Here is a 23,026-nt window from a genome sequence, read left to right as displayed (position 1 = left end):
TTCTCAAGCCTCTTAAAAACTGAAGTGAAAAACAGTAGCAATGTGGATCCATTTGTGTTTGGACAGTGGGAGTTTGCTTCAGTTATTGTGTGAAGGAAAGCTGCTTATTAACACTGGCGAGCCTAAAACAGCAGCATCATTAAGGAATTCGGGGCCTGTCTTAACTAAACTCCTGATGACTTCATTGTGTACTTTAACAAAACATTTAGTTTCATAAATTTTTTTATCCCCTCCAAGCTGGCTTGCTCTCTGCTGCTTGAGAACATCATATTACTTCTTGCATACTTTGTGTGTGGGAATGGTTTTATTTTCATTGCTCATCCATCTCATTCTCCACAGTAGGCATTGTGATTCTTAAGGACAGACTTTGTCATCTTTTCTTAATCATCTGTACTTTTTGGCAGGTTTTTTGGAAGCAAGGTGCTAGGCAATTTGGGCATCTCGAATAACTAACTGTGGCAGCTTTTTCAGCAGAGAGGACTGTGTGTTTGCAGCCTGGTAGCTGAGTTGCTTGGGCACGAAGAATCAAACTGAAATCAGACTTGCTTTGTGCTGAGCACTGTGTTAGGAATATAGCAGGAAACTGCACTGTGTGCTGTGTAGCACAGTTATGCTGCCATGCTACAAGAAACTAGATAGACAGTAAGGTGTGCTAGTATTTTAATACATTTCTTACTTGAGTAAGGGTAACACTGTTCAAGATGTGTATGCAGCAGACTTTAGCTAATGGGTAGTCACACTCTTACGTCCGTGTTTTTTTTATTTTTCCTTTATCTCTTCCCCACCTTCTCTGCAATATGTGTATTGTCAGTGCTTTCACTACAGTAACCAAGTCTCTTCCATTGCAGCATCTCAAGGATAAATTCTGGAATTTCATTTTCTACAAGTTCATCTTCATTTTTGGTGTGCTGAATGTTCAGACAGTGGAAGAAGTAGTGATGTGGTGCCTCTGGTTCTCTGGACTTGTGTTTCTCCATCTGATGGTTCAGCTCTGCAAGGACCGCTTTGAATATGTAAGTTTTGATTAAGGGCTGTCTTTTGGGACATGCAGATTCTGCTTCTGGTTCATGCACTGGCTCAGATAAGGTACAAACAGGCCATTTAGACCTTTTCCGCACCCTGCGGTACTGAGCACGTGCATTTCCCATTAGCTTCAAATACTTGCTTTAAAGTACAATGTCAATCTTACTCCTTCAGTTTTCCCATGAGACAAATGGAGCTGAAGATACTTATTTTCTTTAATAAATTGCTCCTTATACGAGCCCTGTAATTACTATTACATAACTGCATGGGATGGCTTCATAGCTCTCCTTAGTAAAGACATCTTAACAACAGAACATCCCTTAGATTGGTGCCCTTTAGGGTTGGCCTATGGAGCCTATTTCTGCAGATTCCTGTGCTCAGGTTTCACACTCATTTTGATATACTGAATTTTGACTGCCAGTGTCTTTACAATATACTGTGCAATTTTCTCTCTAAGCTACATTCCACTTTCTGTTAATACCAGGAATAAATTAGGTAGAGATGCAGAAATTGAAGGCTAGGCAAGGAAGAAGAAACTGTAATTTAAACAGTAAATCTTGGCCTTTAAACTATAATGGGCCCACATTTTTCTAGGCTTCTCTTTCCTGGCATAGAAGTTTGACCTGAGCTGAGTCTGTGAATTTTTTTTTGGTAGATCTGGGCTTTGCAGTTTTGTTTTTTTTAAATAATGTCCAGTAAGGCCTGTTAATTCACAGGTAGCTAAACACTTAAATTTGAAATTGAATTGGCTAGAGTTAGGAAAATGGAGACAGCAGTGAACAAGGCAGTCATCTGGTATTTTTAGTGTTCAGAAAGCTGTGAAAGAACAAAGGTCACGTGGGAAGAAATCCTTATTATATTCCTTTTGCATTCAAAGCGTGCATAGCCATTTTTTGCTTGGACATACGATATTTGTATGATTTGCTTTGTGAAGATGGGGCATGTGGAGCTGGACCAGATACAAAGAAGAAAGAAAGAAAGAACCCATTTAAAAACAAAACATGAGAATCAACTTTGTTAATCAGATCAGAGTGAAGCTTTGGGCAACTCCTTCTTTCCTTGTCCTGTTCTTTCTTATTCTGCATTGGAAAAGAGGATGGACCAACATCCCCTTGGGTTGATTTAGACAGACTAGGTGTAGCCCTTTGTTAAGGTAGTTGAGAGTTTCAGCACACTTCGCATGCTACTGAATGAGAAGCAGAGTCTGTCCAGCAGTCTCTAGCTGCAGATTAAATTTTTTTTTTGATAGATGACTCTTTCTTCCAGAAGAAGATCACAGTGGAAGAAATACGGGGTGGAAGACCAAGCTGGACAAATTTAGATCAGCTGATGATCCCAGTTTGGTGAAAAATTGGCAAAACATTGCTCAAAAACTGTGTGTTAGGTTAGATGTCTTTGTAAAATGCATATTAATCCTAAGCAGATGCTGTGGATTTGATGCAGAAATTACTGTGTCTGTGGTTTTCTTGCACAGGTGATTGAAACAGCTCAAATAATCACAATAATTGTAAATAAAAAAATTGTATCTGATTGTTAATATGTGACTGTAAATGACAGTAAAATGAATGAGGCTTTGGGATAGTGTGTGGGTTTAGCTCTGTTCTTCGTAATTTATTACTACATTGCATTGTGAAATTTGTTTTATGCTAGAAAGCAAAAGATTTTCCTTAATGAGGTCTTGTTTGGTGAGGTGACAATGGAAGGCAGGGTGGATGAAGTACTCACTTAAACCTGTCATGTATTTATGTATTTGTGTTGCAGCTTTCCTTTTCTCCTACCACACCCATGAGCAGCCACGTCAGAGTGCTGGCCCTGCTCATAGCCATGCTCCTGTCCTGCTGTGGATTAGCAGTTGTCTGTGGAGTTGTTGGCTACACCCATGGCATGCACACACTGGCTTTCATGGCAGCAGAGGTGAGACTTTCTTCATATGTGTTGTGGTTTCTGCTTTGCCCTTGACCCCTCACTTGAGGGTATCCCAATACAAAATGGATTTGCTTTTAATTCCCATAAGAAAGACACTTTGAAGACACAAAAAAATCCTCCCTTGTTCCCCTGTTTTCTGGAAGTTGCCAGATTGACAGGCTTTCTCTCTTCAGCCTTTAACCCTGAAAAAAAATCTTAGTCTGAAGAAGAGAATGAGAGGATAGACCTGTAAGATGATGCTGAAATCAAATGACAGCTTATGAAAAAGTAATGATTGTGCTTCATGAGCATTGCAAGAAGGGTTGGTGAAACAGCTCTTGAGAGATGGAGTGTATGAAAGTGCAATGTGCACTTCAGCCACTTTCTTTGAAGTTGTATTTGATATTTGATTTCTCCCTAAAAGGAATGAGACATCCTTTCCTTAGAGCTTACCCTTGGGGTTTGCTTAAGTTTGTATGAGTTGTGTCTCAGCTGAGATGAGCAAGACATTTTTGTGCACTCCTGAATGCTCGGCACTGTGGACTGAACATTAGTATGTTTGTGAGCATCAGTATGTTTTTGATGTTGTGGTGGGTTGTTGCACTCTGCTTGAAGAAGTGATAATCTTAAAGGAGAGGAATCCAATCCAAGTGTGTTTTAGCACATTGTTAGTTCAGATAACAAATAACATGTACAATTTATTTTTCTTCTCCTATCTTGAATTCATACTAGGAAGCAGGAAGGAAAACAACTGATAGTAGGAGAATATGATGCTTGTCACACCACAGTTCAGTTATTCAATATGTCACTTTATTTTTCCATGAATACAAGAATACGCAAGACCAGATTTGTAATGAAACAGTGGAAGGGTATTGGAAGATTTAACAGTGTCTCTAAAAGGTGGGGTCTTCTTGGTGTCTCTTATCTTGGCTTGGCAGAAGGATTATCAGCATTGCACCAGCTTGGGGTTGGTTAATCAGGGAGTGTTGTGGTGCCTGTGCTGCCTCCTCAGCACTGTGTTGTGTGGTAGTGTGAGTTTTTGGGGTTGCAGGATGGACCCAGTTGTTCATTTTAGTGAGAGCTGTTCTACGTGCTGATGAACGAAGGAGTGGCTCAGTCAGTGTAAGTGTGGGATGTCAAGCCAAGCCCTGGATCCTCTGCTGTGCTACTGGTGGGCAGAGAGGAACTTTTTGGGGAATGCAGGAGAAAGGGTCTCCTAGCTTTGCTTGCAGCCACTGGTGTTTGAGAACATTCCTGAGCTGAGGGCTGCACAAACCCATTGGATTCGACAGTCCCAGATGTACTCTGGAAAGTTGTCTGATCATTCATAGAACTTGTTTGTATGTCAGCCTCTGTAATATCCAAAGGCAACAAATTCCACATTTACTTGACTTTGTGTACATGAAAGAGCTCTTTGAGTTGTTCTGAATCTTGTGTTTGAAAATCACAGAATGATTTGGGTTGGAAGGCATCTTAAAGATCATCTAGTTCCAACCCCCCTGCCATAGGCAGGGAATAATGTCCTTAGCTATCATCAGATACATTGATGGTGAAAATAAGCGAAGAATCATTCCCCGTTTAATCTTTTTCATAGAATTTGTGATTTTATAATCTTTTTGCCTGTCCCTTTGCTGCTTTTTCTTCTAAGCAAAAGAATTCTAGTCTGTTTAATTTTTTCTCATAGGAGATGGTATAATATCTTGCCATTTTTGAACATCTTAAATATTCCCTGTATGGATTGGGCAACCATGAGTAATTTCCTTTATTTTAATACCCAGCACTCATGTGAGTGGAATAAAATATTTAGGTTTTTTTCTGTGCAGGTACTGGCATTGACACCTCATGACAGACTTCAAGCTCTTAGTGAAAAAATAAATCTTTCAGACTGAAATGTTTTCTGGTGATGGCTTGTGTGATGCTCCTTGAGAGGGACCCTGCCAAGTGTATTCCATTAGTGTGAATGAATTACATTAAGTTACATTAAGCTATTAATCTCTCTTCTGCAAACATTGATTTAGCTCAGGGTTTTCAATAAAGCAGTATAGATGTTTTTCTCATGTTTTAGGTAACGTCCCCTTGTTCTCTGTTGCTTGTCAGCATTTTATTTTTGCTGCAGAGGGTGGATGTGAAATGTGCAAATGCTCAGAGGAAGTTGAGTAGGGACTTGTCTGTATTTTTGAGTAAACATTAATCTTTTTTGCCTTAATATGTGATGTTGAAGAATTATAGTATAGCAAGCAGTGTCCAGTCTGTCTGTTTTTGCAAGTTTTCTTTTTAAAGCCAGCTAGTAAACAGCTGGTAGATGTTTGGTATTGTAAAGGGTTAAATATGCATAGAAGCACTTTAAGAATGCTTTTTACAGGTGGAAAAAATTATTCAAACTAACCAGCTTATTGCTGCTTTGGGAAGTTAGTGGTTTTGATAGTTCTTCTGTCCTGTTTGTAGTACTTATGCTGAAGGCATGCCATCAGACCAGTTTCACAGAAGTGGTTTCAGTTGCTCATTGTAAATCCCCTGCCTCTCAGTGTCACTTGGCCCCTGCTAACTACAGGGTGGTGTGGGCAGTCTCTGGGGGAAGTGTGTCTGGTGTTTTTCACTGTGAGGGTAGAATTAAGAGGTGGAGCACTGTGAGCTTGATGGATTACAGAGAGGTGATGGGGCCATTTCTGAGATGAAAAGAGCCCATGGAAATGTAGTTACATTTTTGGTGATTTGTCTTTACACTTCTGATCTTACACTTTCTGATATACTCAGTTGTTTTTTTCTCTGTACTTAGCCTAGAAATGTAAGTATGATTAAAGAGAGAAGTTATTTTAGCAGCATTTACATCTCAGCAAAGGGGGGAATTATTTGAAATTATCTTCCTCAAATTTCTGATATTCTGTTCTTCCAGTTTTTTTTTTAGGAAGTGGGATGAGAAGAGGTAGTTGATGGGATTGTGGTCTCAACACTTGCTGAATGATAGTTGAAAAAGGCAATATGTCCTGTATAGTTGGGAAAAAATGACACTTAACAGCAGTAACACTAGTGACTGCTTTAAAAGCATTGTGTCTTTGGGAACAATTTCTTCCATATTTATTTATAATACTACTTCATGGTTGTCTCAGGTATGTTGTTCACAGTCACCTATAGTGACCATTGGTGCACAGGAACTTGTTAAGCTGCAATAAATGCATTTTGTGTTTTAGCCCTTGAGCTCCTACATCTGAACCACTGTCCCTGCCTGAATGTTGTTAACATGTATGGTTTCTTTCCTTCCTCTTTTGCAGTCTCTGCTGGTGACAGTCAGAACTGCTCATGTGATTTTACGGTAGGTAGCTTATGTTTTACACCATGGGTATTCAGGATGGTGAATGCATATAGCATGTTGATGTAAGAGGTGTATGTAATTACCTCATTGAATTGCAAATGCATGTTTGGAGATTGAGAGCAGCCCTGAGGAGAGACTTGGGGGTGTTGCCGGATGAGAAGTTTGACATGGCCCAGTAATGTGTGCTTGCAGCCCAGAAAGCGCAACCACATCCTGGTCTGCATCCTCACAGTGTGGGCAGCAGGTCCAGGGCGGGGATTCTGCTCCTCTGCTCTACTCTGCTGGGTCTCCACCTGGAGGGCTGCATCCAACTCTGGAGCCCCCAGCATGAGAGGGATGTGGACCTGCTGGAGTCTAGAAGACTCCTTAGAGATTTTCAGAAGAATAGAGCACCTTTCGTGGACACACGCTGAGGGAGCTGGGGTTGTTCAGCCTGGAGAAGAGAAGGCTCTGGTGAAACCTTAGAGCCCCTTCCAGAACCTAAAGGGACACCAAGAGAGCTGGAGAGGGACTTTGGGCAGGTGCATGGCGTGAAGGAATGACTTCAAACTGACAGAAGACAGGGTTAGATTAGGTACTAAGAAAGAAAGTCTTCTCTGTGAGATTGGTGAGTCACTGGCACAGTGAGTGGTTTCCCAGAGAAGCTGTGGATGCCCAGTCTTGAGAGTGGTCACGACCTGATTGCATGAGGCAGCCGTAGGGATTGGAAAGAGATGATCTTCAAGATCCCTTCAAACCCAAACCATTGCAGGATTCTATGAGATGAGCAAAGGTGGTTAGCTTTAGCCTGTGCTGCTTTTAAGCACAAGTTTTGCAATTGACTTTTTTTTTTTTTGCTTAATTTGAGTGATGTGTGCTGCTGGATGAAGGTTGATAGATGCTATTTAATGTCATTCTACGGGGTTTGTTTTAAGGCCTTGGTCTCTCAAAGGTTTGCTTTGAAAAAGTCACTTGCATGTGTAACTGTAACACACCTGTGTGTGCTTATGTAGGACATGGTGTGAAACACAGGAGCCTCTTTGTGCAGTTCACTGTCAGCATTTCAGGTCTGACATTGAGCTGTAATGACTCACCTAAGAAACACCTCACGTGCTGAGAAATGTGCTTCTGTAGTTACTATAATCTCCTAAGATTGACTTTCAGTACATGAAGTAGTTTTTAGCAAATGCTGCATCTGTTCTGTCAGCTGGCAGTGTCTGTAGTGTGGGCTAAGCATTGACTGCTTTTTGCTTTTTCAAAATGCTGCTGTTTGAAACCAGTAACATTAGAAGAAGTCCCCCTCGAGTGAGCACAGACTGTGGGCACAGGGCCTTGGAAGGGCAAAGAATCCATATCCAGAAGTTCTTTGAAAAATTGACAAAATAGTTTGAATTATAGAGATACTATTTAACAAAAAAAATTAAAAAAAAAATGTTAATTTCCTCACTTTTGCAGATATGTAGTTCATCTCTGGGATCTCAACCATGAAGGAACATGGGAAGGCAAAGGCACTTATGTCTACTACACAGATTTTGTCATGGAGCTAACCTTGCTTTCCCTGGACTTGATGCATCATATTCATATGCTGGTATGAAATACTGGACATAATGCTGAACAAATAGACTTGCATTAAAATAAAGGGTATTTGGTATACATATTTTATATGTATTTTTACTTTGATTATTTTAGAAACCAGATATTACAGAGAAGTGACCTAAATAGAAATGAAAATATAGGGGGGACATTCTGGCATTCTTTCTTCCTGTGTAGTTGAAGTCATCACAGATAACTTTGTTAAGGAGTATTACTACTGTGTGTAATTATCTGTTTAGTAGGTGTTTAATTAGCTTTTTTATTGAGTAATATCAGACTGAATTGTTTTCATTGGCAGCAGAGGATGCTAAGCAGGACAGGACTGAATTCAGTTTATCCTCATTATAAATGCTGTGCTGCTGAAGTTGTATGTGAAGAGGTAATTAGTGGTAGTGCCTTTGAACATACATGGTTGGTCTGAATGGACCCAACAAAAGAGAAGTTTTTCAGGGCTGGTTTCTTGATTTCTGTAGATCTCTTAAAACTTGATGCAGCTTCCTGTTTCTCATGGTGCTTATTTCTTATCATCACTGCTCTGTTTTTTTCCCAAGCTGTTTGGCAATATTTGGTTGTCAATGGCGAGCCTGGTGATTTTCATGCAGCTGCGCTACCTGTTCCACGAGGTGCAGCGGCGAATTCGGCGGCACAAGAACTACCTGCGTGTGGTTGGAAACATGGAAGCCAGGTGAGCCCCTTACTTGCTCTGCAGTCTTGATGTAGATCTAGTAGAGAGGATCCTGAGAAAGAAGTTGGGATGCTTTTATGTTCCTTTGATACGTAGTGGTGTGGTGTGAGCTGGACAGATGCAGTGTTGCAAACCTGACCCTTAAGTCTCTACATTTAGAGTATGTTCTTAACCATTTTATTTATTAGTAGGGACACTCTTTCTGCTTTTAACAGATACGTAGGATTGACTTGTATAATGGCAGTATTACTGGTTATGTATAAAGTGGCAAAAAGTGAACAGCCCTTCCCAGTATTCCTTCTTCTGTATTCTTTTGCATACTACCTTAGTGGAGTGACAGATGCTCTTAAGAACTCTGCCTGTTCTAGCTGTCAGATACTGGCTTTGGCTGTGATAGAAATCAATGCTTTTAATACCATTAGGCCATACTATTCACCTACTGACTGAAATGAAATCAAAATATTAATTAAAACCTGCCTGGCTTTACCTATGTATTTACTAAACCTGAATCCAGCTCTAAGACTCTACCTAAAGTGGAGCTGAGAGCACCTTGGCAGTACTTTAGTTCATTCCCTTTTAGTGAAGTAATATGGAGAAATTGGGAGGCCTGCTAAAACCTGATATTATACCAGATAGTACTGCATTTCTGACCCAATGTTTTCAAAATTTAGCTATGTTCTTAAAAATACTAAGACCCATAGGGAGTTTTACTCTTCCTGTACATCACTGTACTGTTTTAATTTTGGGCCTCTGTGTGTTTGATTAATTCTGATTCTTGCTGGTGTAATCCAGGTGCCAGCTATAGAGAAGGCTGCCTTGTCTAGAAACTCCTGAGGCTTTTTTTTTTGAGAAGTCATTTAATGGCTATGATATCATGTTAGGAGCTGCATAATAAAGGTTATCCACAATACATTATTTCTTTCCAGTAAGATGCAGCCACTGAAACCCTCTGAGCTGCTCACAAAGTTGTTTGATTTGCATATGTCACAGACTTCTAGTCTGAACTACTTGATGTGTTTTGGTCATTCTGACTGTGCTGGAAGAACCAAATTCTAACGTCCTTCTGAAGCTGCCATTGGCAGCTGCCTCTGTGTGCTTGTTCTTCAGGTGTATTCCCCACCAGCAGTGCTGTGAAATGTTGTTACACCACTTATTTCTATATTGTCGTGTTTGAATACTGTGTAGTAACTGCTTACATGGCATTGTAGCTTAAAAAGAAAGGGAGAAAAGTCAGGACAAAGGGGAATGGCAAAATCTGAGGCCAAAATTAGTCACCATAAATGCTTATGATTCCAAAGAGACAGCTTAATGGGTACTGCTGTTAAGACTCATTTAGAAAAATGACATAAACCAAATCTATACAGATTATAATTTAAGGATCTCAGCAAAATGATCATATAATTGTCTCTTGGAAGGTACTAAGTCAAAGCTTTTTGCACTTAGGATGTATGAGATGTGCAAAAAAAAGTGCCTGCAAAAGGCATCAGAGGGATGTGTGTTCCTTTGCTGTACAGCTTGAAAAATAAATAAAAAAAATAACAAATCTGTTGGTATCTCTCTTAATGTAAAGTTAACATGGAGGCTAAGGTTTTCTCCATTCTGGATTCTCTAGAGAGGAGGCCATGCTGAGCTTCTGTAGTCATTCTGTCTGTCTCTTCCTGTTTCTTCTTTGTAGGTTTGCAGTTGCAACACCAGAGGAGCTGGCAGTGAACAATGATGACTGTGCCATTTGCTGGGACTCCATGCAATCTGCACGTAAACTCCCTTGTGGCCACCTTTTCCACAAGTACGTGTCCAGGCTGGAGAGTGTGCACCCAGCTGAGAATGGAAGGGATAGATGGGCTTGGCTGAAATTTACAGTGGGATGACAAGTAACAAACTACCAGCAGAGCTCTTGGGTGCTTGCTGCCTGGGTCGTCTTGGTCTGCTTTTGATAACAAAGTACAAGTGTTTTTCACTCCAGTCATTTTCATGTTTGTGTTGTTCCACCTGGTGCACTTCCTTACCCCCAAACTAAGAATGTGCACCCTGTCAGCTAGTGGGTAACTAGTGCTGAGTTTCTCAAACACAGGTTGGTAGATTTGTTGTGTGGAGGTTGTGTTGATTTTCAGGTGAAGAAGAAAAATTGGAGCTGGGACCTTAAATACTTTCCAGATATCAGATTTAAGGAGAAAACAGGGAGTATTTTTATCTAGTGCATCCTCACATGGTGGTGAGTACCCCAGGACAGCTGTGGAGGCCAGTCTGAATCTGTGGTTTCAAGGGGCATGAGTCCATCAGGGCTGTAAAAGAGTTTAACCAGATCAGCAGAAATAGTCCCTAAGCAGCTGGTAGTTAGAGCTGGGAGACTTTCGGCCAGAGAACCTTTCTATACACTGCTTCTAACACTCATTCAGTAGTGAATAGTAGCAGAGGCTTGTGGACATAGTGTTCTGAGCTGGATGTGACTTTCCTTGGCTCTTTTGTAGCAGTGCTTACATTTCCATGCCTGAGCTTAAATATGAAATGAGAAACAGGGATTGAAGCAGGCGTTTCTGGAGGGCCATGTGATGAATGTGCGGGTCAGTTAAATTGTCCCTGTGGTGTTACTTTCTGTAAATAGCTTTTTTCTTTTCTGGTAACTGTCAAACCAGAGGTTGTAATCTGTGTGCTAATTTGTTGTCATTTATGACAAACCTTGCCATAAATATTTATTTGTGTTCCAAGAAGTCTCTAATGAGATAATGTGCCTCCATAGCAGAAACTCTTTTTCCAGTGCTACTGAATCGTGTGAATATTTAATCACCTGCTGAGCACTTGAGAAACCCAGGGTCTTCTCTTCAAAAAGACATTTTCTCTGTATTTAAAAGGATCCTTTTGTATTTTTTTCTGAAGCAATTACAATTCTGAAGCAAGTTACACTCCTTGGTGCTTTTAGGGAGGGAACATGTTACAATGGGCAGCTAGCATATAAAACCAGATGTAACTAATAACCCTATTTACAACCTGGGAGTGTTTTCTCTCCTCATAAAAGCCTGGTGATGTTGTCAACAGGCTGAACACTGTGTCCATTTTCAATTACGTGGGATTTTTTTTTCCCCATCAGTTATTTGGAATGGAAGAAAAGGTGGCAGGGAAGATTTGCATTGCTGAGATCTACCATGGCCCCAAATATTAAGGAAATTTAATGGGAGCAGGTGTCTGAATCTTTTAGGCATGGATCTCTCCTTTACCTTGTAGGAAGCAGGCAATTTCAAGAGTTATCACTCTGAATGGATGCCAGCCTTGACCTGCTGCCTGCCCTTTTCCTCCTGAGGTGCTGTAGGTGACCAAACCCTTCTGCCTGTGGTCACCCACAATGGGTGTGACCACAGCTGGCTTTTTGGATCTGGTGCTGGTGCAGCTGACACGGGGTTGTGCCCATTCCAGCATCTTGGCTGTTGAGCTGCTGAGGAGCAGCAGCGTGGTGGCAGCTCGGGAAACTCTGGGTGTTTCCCAAGTGACCTTTGGAGTACAGCCCTAGCAGAGGTTTGAGTTTGCTGTGGGCAGAGTGGTTTTCCTGTGGTCAGGGAGGTGATGTTGGACAGCACTGCCAGTGCCAACATGCTGGTTGTGCTGGTGAACAAGGTGGTGTAAGGTGGCAGATTTTTACTGTGGTGCTTTGGTTAGTTTTGAGAAACCAATACTGTGTATCCCTCCATTGTGATGTGATGGAAAGCATCTTAGCAAAGATTCAGGAATTGGACAGAATGCTTGTGTCTTTGACATCACTATAGTCCTGCAATTAGAGCTTTTTCCTTGCTCTGTCAACCCAAACCTGTGATCTGTGCCTTCATTTTGTTTACACATACACAGTTTTTGGGAACAGGTTTATTTGCTCTTTTTGTATGTCTTTAACTTTCTAAAGTGTTCTGAGATCTTCTGGAAAAGGACCCACCCTCCAAATGTGAAGTATATTATAATACTGAGATGCATTCAGCCCTGTGAAATTCAGTGCTTCCACACTGAAAATGAGGTTTAGCTTGAACAAATAATGCAGTTGGGTCATTTCAGAATGAATCAAAAAGCATGCACTGCTTTGAGTGTTTCAACCTGCATTTCAAGCACTTCTCCCTTTCTTCAGGACAGAAAATTTCAGAATTGAGGAAGGATTGTAATGGCACAGAATTGTTAGTATTAATAAATCTGTTTAGAGAGTTCCTGGAGTGGTGCTGACTTTTGTGGTTTGGGTATTGGTATTTTGGAAAGCTATTTGAAAACACTGGAGGTGCCATTGCCTCATCACAGGCAGAACTGCTATGAAAATATGTCAGGATACATTAACTGTATGTCCAGTTAGTTTTTGCCTTTTTCACTTGGGAATGGTGAGACAAAAGAACTGGTTTCTTTTCCCTTCCAGGCAAAACTTGCTTGTTCTGAGCTAGAAGAACAGCAAGCTTGGAGAGTGTTTTAAGCTCATGATAAATTTGCATGCATGTTTATAAAAAGTGAACACTCAAGTATTTTCAGCTGAAAGAAATAAGAAACCTATGGCAGAGTCATCAGGAGCTCATTGAGGGTATCTGAGCAGTCTGTGTGTTGATGTTGTGTATAGAATACGCTACAGCTGCTTGATGGGCTGGTGATAGTGGTGTCTTGGAAAAACACTGCAAGCTCACCACTGTGTTACTCTTTTCCTGTCAGCTCCTGCCTGCGGTCCTGGCTGGAACAAGACACATCTTGCCCTACCTGCAGAATGTCTCTTAATATCACTGACAGCCATCACGTGAGGGAGGATCACCAAAGAGAGAATCTGGATGAGAACCTGGTCCCTGTGGCAGCAGCAGAAGGCAGACCACGCCTGAACCAGCACAATCACTTCTTCCACTTTGACGGTGAGCTGAGCACATTTAACATCCGCTGCTGTTGCCCAAATAAACAAGGGGAGCTGCCTTCTGTAGAAGAGAATTCTCTCTCTGCTTCAGCTGAAATTCAAACCATGCTCTGCTTGTGTTTGTCAAACACCACTGTGTTTCTGATGGCTCTTTTGCAAGAGCTCAGATGTGTGTCTGAGGTTTCCCAGAGCTGTGGAGATTTCTTGAAATATTTTGTACAAGTGCTCCCTTTTTCTGGATTTGTTGTGGTCAGCAGCTTCAGTTACTGCCATTTAGATTCATTGTGTGCCATGTTGACAAGCAGCATGGGAAATTCCTGTGTCCTTTTGTTACCATGTGGTGGTTAATCAACAACAGTCAAAGAAGGGAAAAAAAGCCCTCTGTGGTGCAGTCTAAAACTCAGTCTTTCCCCTATCCCCTCGTTAATGTGTGGTTGTCAAAAGTCCATTTGCCACTCAGTTTACAAGACACTTACAATGCTTGGTTAGGTGCAGAAGATTAGTCTCAGAAGGAATAATGTAGCTGCAACAGTTTAAAGTATTTGGGGTTTTTTAGTAGTGTGTTTTAAGTACTCTCAAAGCAGAAGTGATTCCAGGCCACTGTAAGTTCTGTGTTTGGAGACAACTTGCTTTGAAAAAGACAATTTATGTGTGTATGTCTTCCAGATTTTTTTAGAGTTTTGGTACCGATGTGTGCTGATCTTCCACACTTTCCCAGATTTTGTTGGCAGTCTTGGTGTTTCTCAGATAATTTCAGTACTGCAAATATTCAGCTTTGGGCTCTGCCCTTGTGGAGTTCCCATGAGGCAGTTGAGATGCTGCAGACTTACACAGTGACCTGTTCCTCATCTCTGCTTGTTTTGAAGTCTTTGGAGATTGTGGGAGGAGAATAATGGGCAGAGAAGGGTCAGACAATTTCTGGGTACATGGAGACTGGCTGATAGCTTCTGCATGGCTTCTACTTCTGGGGAGCTTTAGGTCTCTAGAGGACATTTATATTTAGAATAGCACTGTATTTTTGATGGCTGTCCTCCCCGGTGCTCTCCAGTGGCTTGGACACCTGCAGAATTACTATGGAGATAGGAGGAGACGTGGAATAGAGCAAAGCCTGTGTTTATTTAAGTGGCAGCACAGAAGAAGAAGGCAGCCACCTATGTGCCCTACTCTGTTGAGCTGAAGCAGGGGATTGCAGCAGTCACTTTGTTCAGTTACTCTGTGTCCCTTTGAAGTAGTATTTCTCAGTGATGACCCATTTTGGGCCTGTTTTCAGATTGCTTAGAAGCCGTCTTCATAAAATTGCTGGATTTATTCATGTATTCCAGAACTGGGTTTGACTCTGGATTATTTTAATTTTCACTTTAGTAGGATCATTGAAAAAAAGAAAACAAGGCTGTGTTACTTCCTTGATCCTTTTCCAGCCCCCAGATTGTTAAACCACTCTGATGGTGTGTTTGAAGAGAGTATGGGCAGTTCCTGATTCACTCCAGCCATCTCCATGTCTGGGAGACTTTAGGGATAGATTTCACTGCAGAACTCCCTGCATGGACCTTGTGGAATATGAAGACTTACATTAAATACATATAAAAGTACTTGGTCTGCTGAGATTCTCATGCTCTTTCTTGACTTTCTTGGTCATTTCTTACTCCCAGGCTCCCGAATTGCCAGCTGGCTGCCCAGTTTTTCTGTGGAAGTGATGCATACTACCAACATCCTTGGAATTGCACAAGCCAGCAACTCGCAGCTCAATGTTATGGTAAGACTGCACCTCAGCCTTCCTGTTTGTGTTGTGTGGGGGAAAGGGTTACATGGAAATGGAGAACATAAAGGGGAAGGAAGTCAAAAGTGGTTAGACACTAGATAAAAGCTGTTTTTCTGAGTGAGAGAAGCTTTCCTTCAGTGAAGTTAGGACCATATTAGGGTTCAAATGTGCCAGCATAAAAGAACAGTTCTGGAGGTAAGTGAATGAGGCAGAAGAATGACATGTACTTCCTGGGTAGATAAGTAGGCTTTTTCTTAGCTTGCTTGGTGTAAGTTTAGCTCTTTTTCAGTACTTCTATGATAACTTGCAGCACCAAAGGGCACAACGAGTCTTTAACCAGAGAATTTACTGTTGGTCAAGTAGCAACTGATCAAACCATTCTATAGGTTTGGATTTGTTTTTTAAATCATTAATAGCACTAAGCTTTAAGATAGCAATTTCAGTGTCTTATCAGTGTGAGGTGGGCTCTCTAACACCCTCAGCTTTTGCTGATTGATGATGATAGAAACGTAGAGGATGAAATTCCATATTTGTTTAATTAATCCATAAAAACTCTAATGCAGTACAAAAAGAAAAGGATGTGGCCCATGAAACACTACATTTTTTTGAGAAGTGCTGTTTCCCTTGAGTTCTTCAAGCTACTGTTCTATACCATGGTAATAAATATTCAGTGATGTGTCTCATGAAAATGGTTGAATTTTCTGAATGTTCGGTCTTTCCCATGGCCTATACTTCTGTTTAAACATCTGCAGAGTAAGGTCACTATTTTTAGGGTGTTAGAGGCAGGGAGGGACCAATAAGATGTTGGCAGATGATTTATTAGTTAAATATGCAGGAGCTCTCCATCTGAGGTCAATTCAGTTTTTCTTTTACTGGACACAGTGATACAAATGGGCTTTTGTTAAGGATAAGTAATGATTTTTAGGATTATATATTATCAAAAGTACAGTAGTAACTTATATTAAAATGTCTACTTTAAAGGTTAGCAAATTATTAAAATGTTACACATTTTTAATAGAAAATAAGTGACATTCTCCTTTGTGTTACTGGATAAAAACCTAGGGAGGTACTTTGAGAGGAATGCCAGAGGCTGAAATGCTAAATCAGTTGGTTTGGTCACAAGTTAATACAGTGGATGGTTAGGTTTGCAGTAGTTGCTTGTGTTGGAACTCACTGTCAGTGCATAATTTTTACTTTGTTCTCAAAACTCCTTCCACCTTCCTTATTGCTGTTCTCATTCCCCTCTGCCCCCCATGACTTTGGGCATTAGTGAAAGTAGATCTTTAAATACTAAATGAAATCTAGTTGTTAGACTCTAAAAGCATATTATTTGTCTTTCCTCTTACCTTTACTTTAATTTGAATATTATTTAACTAGCTTGAAATTCAAAAACAACAGTTCCCTGACAACTCAGTTTAATTTACTTGAATTTTCAGACCCTATTAAACTGGTTTGCAGGGAAGATGGCTGGAGGGAATGGGTTATTCAAACTTACTCCACCTGTCCTTATCAGTACCATTTTGGAGCCAATATGGCAAAAAGCAAAATAGTTTTTTTCTTCCCAGTGTTGATCTAACCTTCAGTCACTCAAGAGTCTTGTACAGATCTTTATCAAAAAGGCTGTCATAAGAAGAAAGTTGGGAAGCTTTTGAAGCCTTTGTGCATCTACAGGCATTGTTCAGGGCCATGTGGGGTCTCTCTAGGAGCTGCAGTTTTGGTGTTGACTTCAGTGGAGGCAGCATATTGCCCTGTAAGTCAAAGCCAGCTTGGGTTTTCTTTCTGTTTTCTTTCTGTCTGTGGGTTTGCATATCATAAGCAGCATCTTTGAGCTGGTAATATTTTTAATGTCTTTCTGTTGACATACTTATCAACTAACTTCTATTTACTGCTGATACCAACTGTATTGCTTTCTCCAGGCCCATCAGATTCAGGAGATGTTCCCTCAGGTTCCTTATCATTTAGTTCTGCAGGATCTGCAGCTAACTCGTTCTGTGGAGATCACCACTGACAACATCCTAGAAGGGCGTATCCAGGTGCCTTTCCCCACACAGGTGAGTCATAAAACTGTGCACCTAAAATTACTTTCTGTCTTATCACAGCACTGAGCCTCTAAATAATGAGTGAGGGGAATGAAGTGAGTTTGAAGCACTGGTGAATCTAGGATTTGTTTTCCCCTTTGTTTAAATCTCTGTAAATGCAGTGTATTCAGTCATGTACCAAAAATATATTGAAAATGTCCTAGCTAGACAAGAGACAAATATTTGCTCAGTTAGAGCAGCTCTTCCTGGTCTCTCTTGTGCAGAGCTTTTAGAACATTTCCAGTTGATTTCTCTGCTGACAGATAATTGAATTGTACCACTTAGGAAGATATTTTGCAAAGAAAGTCGGCAAAATTATGCCTTGTTCTTAATTAGCATCAGCAGATTTCAGTAAAGCAGTCTGTGGATAATGTTTCTGTTAATAAGAATATTGAATTCTGGTTCTGTGCACATCAGATAGTACTGTTATCTGGAGTCTGTGTGTGGGGAAGCAGAGAGAATTCTCTCTCAACATAGAGCATTCTGTTTATTGCTAACTTATCTGTTTCTAAATTGAACACAACGCCTGACATTGCAGAGGGCAGAGTTTGAATGTGTTCAAAGAACTCGGGTTTTTTGCCGTTTCCCACACTGTATTAAACCTGTGATGTTTGCATTTCAGCGTGCAGATAGCATTAGACCTGCATTGAACAACTCTGTGGAAAGGCACAGTACTGATCAGGAGGATACTGGAACTGTCACACAGGTAAATTGGCTTAAAAATAGTCAAAAAGCACAATTAGAAGCTGCATGGACTGGTAGGTGCCTTTGGTTCTGTACCAGGTCGGGTTGGTGGCAGCCCTTCCTTACATTTCACATCAGAGCTAATGCAGTCAGCCAGATAAATCTGATATTAATATAGTGCCCCTGTAGATGATTATCTGTGTGCTTTTCTTTTTCTTCCTTGAGGGAAAGTGCTATCAAATGGTACAAAGAACAGAAGATCATCATGTCTCTTTCCACGTCTGGTCAGCCCATGCCTGTCTGTGGAATATGAAGAGCAGGGTGCTTTTCTCTTCTGCTTTCTCTTCTCATTCCCATTCTGTACATCTCCAAACACTTCCATTAAAAGGAGGAGTATTTATTTTCTGAGTATAAGAATTCTTTTGTGTTCTGGAGGAAGCACTTTATGACATGGGGAGCTTTGGTGGAAATGGAGTGAGATATGAACTCAAGAGATAACAGCCCTTCTGTATACAAAGGACAATAATTGGTTTTGCTCTTCTTTGCTAAGGCCTTTACTAGGCAGCATGTGCTAGCTGAAGTGTGGCAGGGAAAAAAATTACCCTGTGAGTAGAGTAAGATCAAATTTCACTTTTGTTTTTCCTGAATGTAATAGTGACATCCTGACGGTTTCTGTTTTATAAATCTTCCTGCTGGTTAGGTGAATTTGTGAGGTGTGTGACTTTCTTTGCAGCCTTTAGTGACCTGAATAGCCAACTTGTTACTACCTGTAATTCAACTGTGGCAGTTCCCTTGTTAGCAGGTTGCAAGACAAAAGACCCTTTGATTTGGTCTGGTTATGCAGTTGAGAGTGAGAAAGAGGTGGTAGCAATGGTACAGGTATTTGGAAAGAGCCTGGGGTAGCAGCTACAGAACTGCAGGAATGAAAATCTTGGTCTGGATCAAGCATTTTTTGGTTTCTTTGAAGGTTTTGGAGCCTTCTGCCCTGCTCTTTCATGAGAGAAACCTCTTTTGGTACAAATAGTATCTAGCCAGTTATCCTTAGCTTGATTCTGGCTTCAAATCCCACTTTGAACTATTGTATTGCTGTTCATCTTCCATCCCCCCTGCCTGGCATTGGCTGTATTTCTGTCCTTCCTTCTACAGAACCTGAAAAACCTGGGAGTGGTGTCCATACATCACTGTACTGAGCACATGCTCTCTAACAGAGATGCCTTTTAGCTTTGTAGTGCTGCTGAGCTCTGCTCAGATGATGTGTTCTGGTTGGAGAAAATGGTGGTTTGGATGGAGAACCTGTTTTTATCACGTGGGATAGCACAGAGATGACCTGGACACAGTGGAACAGCTGTGAATATCCTGCATTTTAGTCGGGCTGCTGGTGGCTACTTGTGGAGAATGAACTGATGGCCTCTGTGAGAGTTTTCCTGGATGGATATGTACTATTCCAAAGGGGAATCATAGCCAAGAGCTGAAGTGGGAGACTGAGACTGCCATGCATAGAGAGAAGTGTGCTGCTGGGTAGTGTTGTGGAAGCTGGAAGGGGTTGCTGTCCTCTTCCTGCCTCAGAAATGCTTTGTGCATTTAGTGTTAGCTTAGGCTGCCTTTGCACAAGCTGCTCACTCTTTTTGCAGAACTCATAGTTCTACAAGGAGTCTTAACTCCTTGCTGTTGAGAGTATTGCTCTTTTGGAGAGGAGCCTTGGGAGCTTCTGGCTCTAGGAAACTCCTGTCACTTTGGTGTCCCCTTGATTTTGATTTTAATTTGTAACCCAATACCTGGTGTATCTCTTTCCGCTTGCCAGAAGAATCTGTTGCTGTAGTCAATCAAGGGCTTGTCTGTGAGAAAAGGGCAAGCAGCAAACAAGCTACTTCAGCAGGGTTCACTGGAGTTTGGAGAAGCATTTTAAAGGCAAGTGGGAAGGGACATAAGAAGCTGCCATCATCTCCTCTGAGTGTGACTTGAATTTCCAAATTGTGGATAGATAGACTTTGACACCTTATGACACAGGCTCTGACAGAGACTGTGGAAACTCCAGTTCCTTTGTGCTGCTGCCTTAGAGTAAGTTTTACAAGTATTCTGCCTCTTCATTTTTATTTTTTTTAATAGCATACCCACTGGGAATCTGTAGATCTCCAACAGCAAGTGGAGATCAACAACAACAACCCATTCATTCTGCTTGTTGTACACTTCTTAGTGTAGCTAAGACACTCAAATAAAAGAACCGTTCTTCATGAGTAGTGTTGGTTTTCCTAGTGCCTTATGTCATATTATGACTTCATTCTACTTAGAGTTCAAAGGTCTTAAGATAGAGATAATGACTGCATTTTTTTCCCCCAGTTGTAGCTTGTGGTTTTGGGGAGTAAGTGCTGATGTAAGGTAATGGTAGTTGAGAAGCATCTGTGAGCACCATCATGGTGTAAATCATGTTACAGGTTTGTGAGATAATGCTGTAAATACTGACAGCCTCTATCAGTCCTGGCCTGTACCCTTAGTGAGACACACTGCATGTGCTTCTCTCCAGCTGTGCATTGCAATGCTGATACTTCCAGTGATGTGCATAATGCTCTGCCTTCTCTCCATTCCTATCCTATATGCCCTCCCTTGCTTAAGTACTTGGTGGCTATGTAGAGACACTTCTGAGGCATCCCATGACTTTCATGAAACTTCTTCTCTTGGAGCTTGAAAGAGGAATGTTTTCTGCATTATGCAGGCTTCTACATCTGTGTTCTGCTGCATTACTGAAGCTTATCATATCCTTTACTGTAATTGGCAGTGATTGTTTTGTCTCTAAAACCTCCTTGGTAACTCTTCCTGTGCTCAGATAGAGGATTGGGCTCTGGGTATTGGTTTTTGAATATTTGTAACCTTGTGGAAAACCTCCAAACCTTAGGTGAGCCAACTTGCATCTTGCTCTATACCTGTTCCACTGGGTCTGCCAAGGCCATCCTGGCCCCAGGTACAATCCGTTGGATCATTCTGTGGGGCTGTCCCTCCCTCCTCAGGGATGTGGCAGTGCTTTGAGGCAGTCCAGTGGTGCCCCTGTGTTATCCCAGTGCACTCAGGTGTGTACTGGAGCCCTTTGGTAAATTGCAGCACTGACTTTTTGCTGAGAGAGGCTGAGCACCCGTACTTGTGTTTGAGGTTGCAGTGTCTGTACTGTGCTGACTTGGGCTCTGGGATTCCTGCTTGGCTCACCTCCCTAATGGGAAGTGACATTTGCCTTGGTGTTTGTTCTCTGAAGGCGTTGGGTTGGGGAGATGGCGTTACTGGTCTGTCTCTAGGGCTTTGGGATGACTCAACTTGTTTTGCACATCAGCTGCCTAAACCTGTGTGCTGTGCTGTGATGCTGCCACATCCTGCATGCCATGCTGTCAGGGCTGGAGCAGCAATCCCATGGAATTGACCATCACAGCTCCTCGGCAGTTCTGCCAAAGGCCCCAAACCATGCAGTAGGAGCTGCCTTGGCCAGTATTTCCTCGGAGCATCCCACTGGCTTGAGCCATCCTCTGGGATGCCAAATGATGGCTACACCCTTGAGCCCTTCACTGAGGCGATTTGTTTCTTGAGGCCACCAGTCTTGTCTCTCACCGTGGTTCTCATTGCGGGGCTGATGTGATCCTGGGTGGCAGGGTGTGATCAGCGTGTGCTGTTTCACCTCTGCTGCCAAACCCAGCACCATCATCCATCAGCTCAGTTTTTGGGGTAGTGTTATCAGCTGGCTGTCAGAGGGGAGAGGTGCCATGTGGGGGCTGCCAGCTCCTTTCTTGGCACACTGTGCTTGGGACAGCTGCCAGCCTTGCTCCAGCAGTCTAAACCAGGATAATTTGAGTGCTGCAGAATCCAGTGAACCGAAGCCTCATAAATTCCCTTCTTGAACACAAATAATCTTTACAAGTACATTTGTTATTTTTTCCTTACTATGTAGATTTCTGCTTTTTCAGCTCTTCACTGTTGCATCACTTGTCAAGTCAGCTGCAGAATCTGACTTTCAAATGCCCCATTTTCAGAGAGCATTAATTATGAGTAATTAATGTTTGTCTTTGACATTACTTTAAAACATGGCATAAAAGATACAGCGTTATAGGATACAGGGTCTTTGAGCATGGTTTGAAATAGCTTTGTTCTGTTTTTTGGCTAGGCTTTTCAAAGGAACCCAAGGGAATTTGGTACAGCAGGTGAGACTCTGGTTTCTTCCAGTGCCTCAGAAAATGACAATTCTTTGTAGCTTGTTTTGATGCAAAGAAGCCCAGATTTTGCAAAGACGTTTTCCTTTTCTCTTAGACTGAGAGAGTGCCACTTGAACTGAACTCCAGACTGGAAGAAATGGTGGAATTGAACGAAATGGAAGCAGAACCTAATGAAGCAGAAGATTTTGAGGCCAGGGGAAGTCGCTTTTCCAAGTCAGCCGATGAAAGGCAGCGTATGTTGGTTCAGCGGAAGGAGGACTTGTTGCAACAAGCTCGAAAGTATGTTCTTTCCTAAAACTCCAGCCTGGCTACTTAGGTGGAGTTCCCCAGAATGGGTTTCAAATGGATTTGAACCACTGAGAACCTGAGTTCATGTGAAAAGCAATAGGAGGAATGAATGCATCTGCCACAGCAGGCTCAGGGTGCTGTTTGACACTGCTAAACCCAGCTCTGAAGTAGTGTCAGGTGTCCCAACATGTACACAGCTTCCTGTGCAGTTTGTCCAAAGCTCTTTGAAATCAAAGGCTGATTTTTCCAGCTTCAGTGGGCTTTAGTCTAATAACGTACTGAGAACAGGTTACTTGGCCTGAGTCCTTTAGCAATCTTTACTTTGGCTCCTGGCACAAATGTCAGCCTTCACTGCCTGTGCTCTTATAACTGAAATTCCTGTCAGGCACCGCTTTATCCAGATACAGAGCCCAGAGCAGCACAGATCTGACAGGTGACCCTTACTAGACCTCCCCAGAGGAGCTCAGCACCAGCCAGTCAGCACCACTGAGGAGGGACCAACCTGATGAACTGTCCTTTGATGAACTGTAACACCTGTTACAGGTAGAATTCAACTTTTTTACTGGTATTCCAGTTATGTTGATAGACTTTACTAGCATCCAGTTGCTGATTAGCAGAGAAGGAAAAGTACTATAGTGATGTAGAAAGAACTTTGTAGTGTTTTTAACAAGTGTTATCTCTTC

The 23,026-nt window shown here is 41.7% G+C and overlaps 1 protein-coding gene across 2 annotated transcripts in view; it reads left to right on the top strand.

The window, feature by feature from the left end:
* Positions 1-23,026, top strand: part of AMFR (autocrine motility factor receptor) — a 28,178-nt gene that overhangs the window by 2,899 nt on the left and 2,253 nt on the right. The window contains exons 3-13 of one of the 2 annotated variants that reach the window (XM_086847573.1): positions 849-1,013; positions 2,785-2,937; positions 6,198-6,238; positions 7,673-7,805; positions 8,362-8,495; positions 10,171-10,281; positions 13,158-13,348; positions 14,997-15,100; positions 17,023-17,157; positions 17,807-17,890; positions 22,150-22,334. In XM_086847573.1, the coding sequence (XP_086703699.1) occupies positions 849-1,013; positions 2,785-2,937; positions 6,198-6,238; positions 7,673-7,805; positions 8,362-8,495; positions 10,171-10,281; positions 13,158-13,348; positions 14,997-15,100; positions 17,023-17,157; positions 17,807-17,890; positions 22,150-22,334 (1,436 nt within the window). The remainder of the gene's footprint in view (positions 1-848; positions 1,014-2,784; positions 2,938-6,197; positions 6,239-7,672; positions 7,806-8,361; positions 8,496-10,170; positions 10,282-13,157; positions 13,349-14,996; positions 15,101-17,022; positions 17,158-17,806; positions 17,891-22,149; positions 22,335-23,026) is intronic. The other variant, XM_086847572.1, reaches the window with a different exon arrangement.

Source organism: Cyanistes caeruleus, chromosome 12 (assembly GCF_971803275.1).
Source record: "Cyanistes caeruleus chromosome 12, bCyaCae1.hap1.1, whole genome shotgun sequence".
NCBI classification, from domain to species: domain Eukaryota; kingdom Metazoa; phylum Chordata; class Aves; order Passeriformes; family Paridae; genus Cyanistes; species Cyanistes caeruleus.
This window is presented reverse-complemented; position numbering and strand designations above follow the sequence as displayed.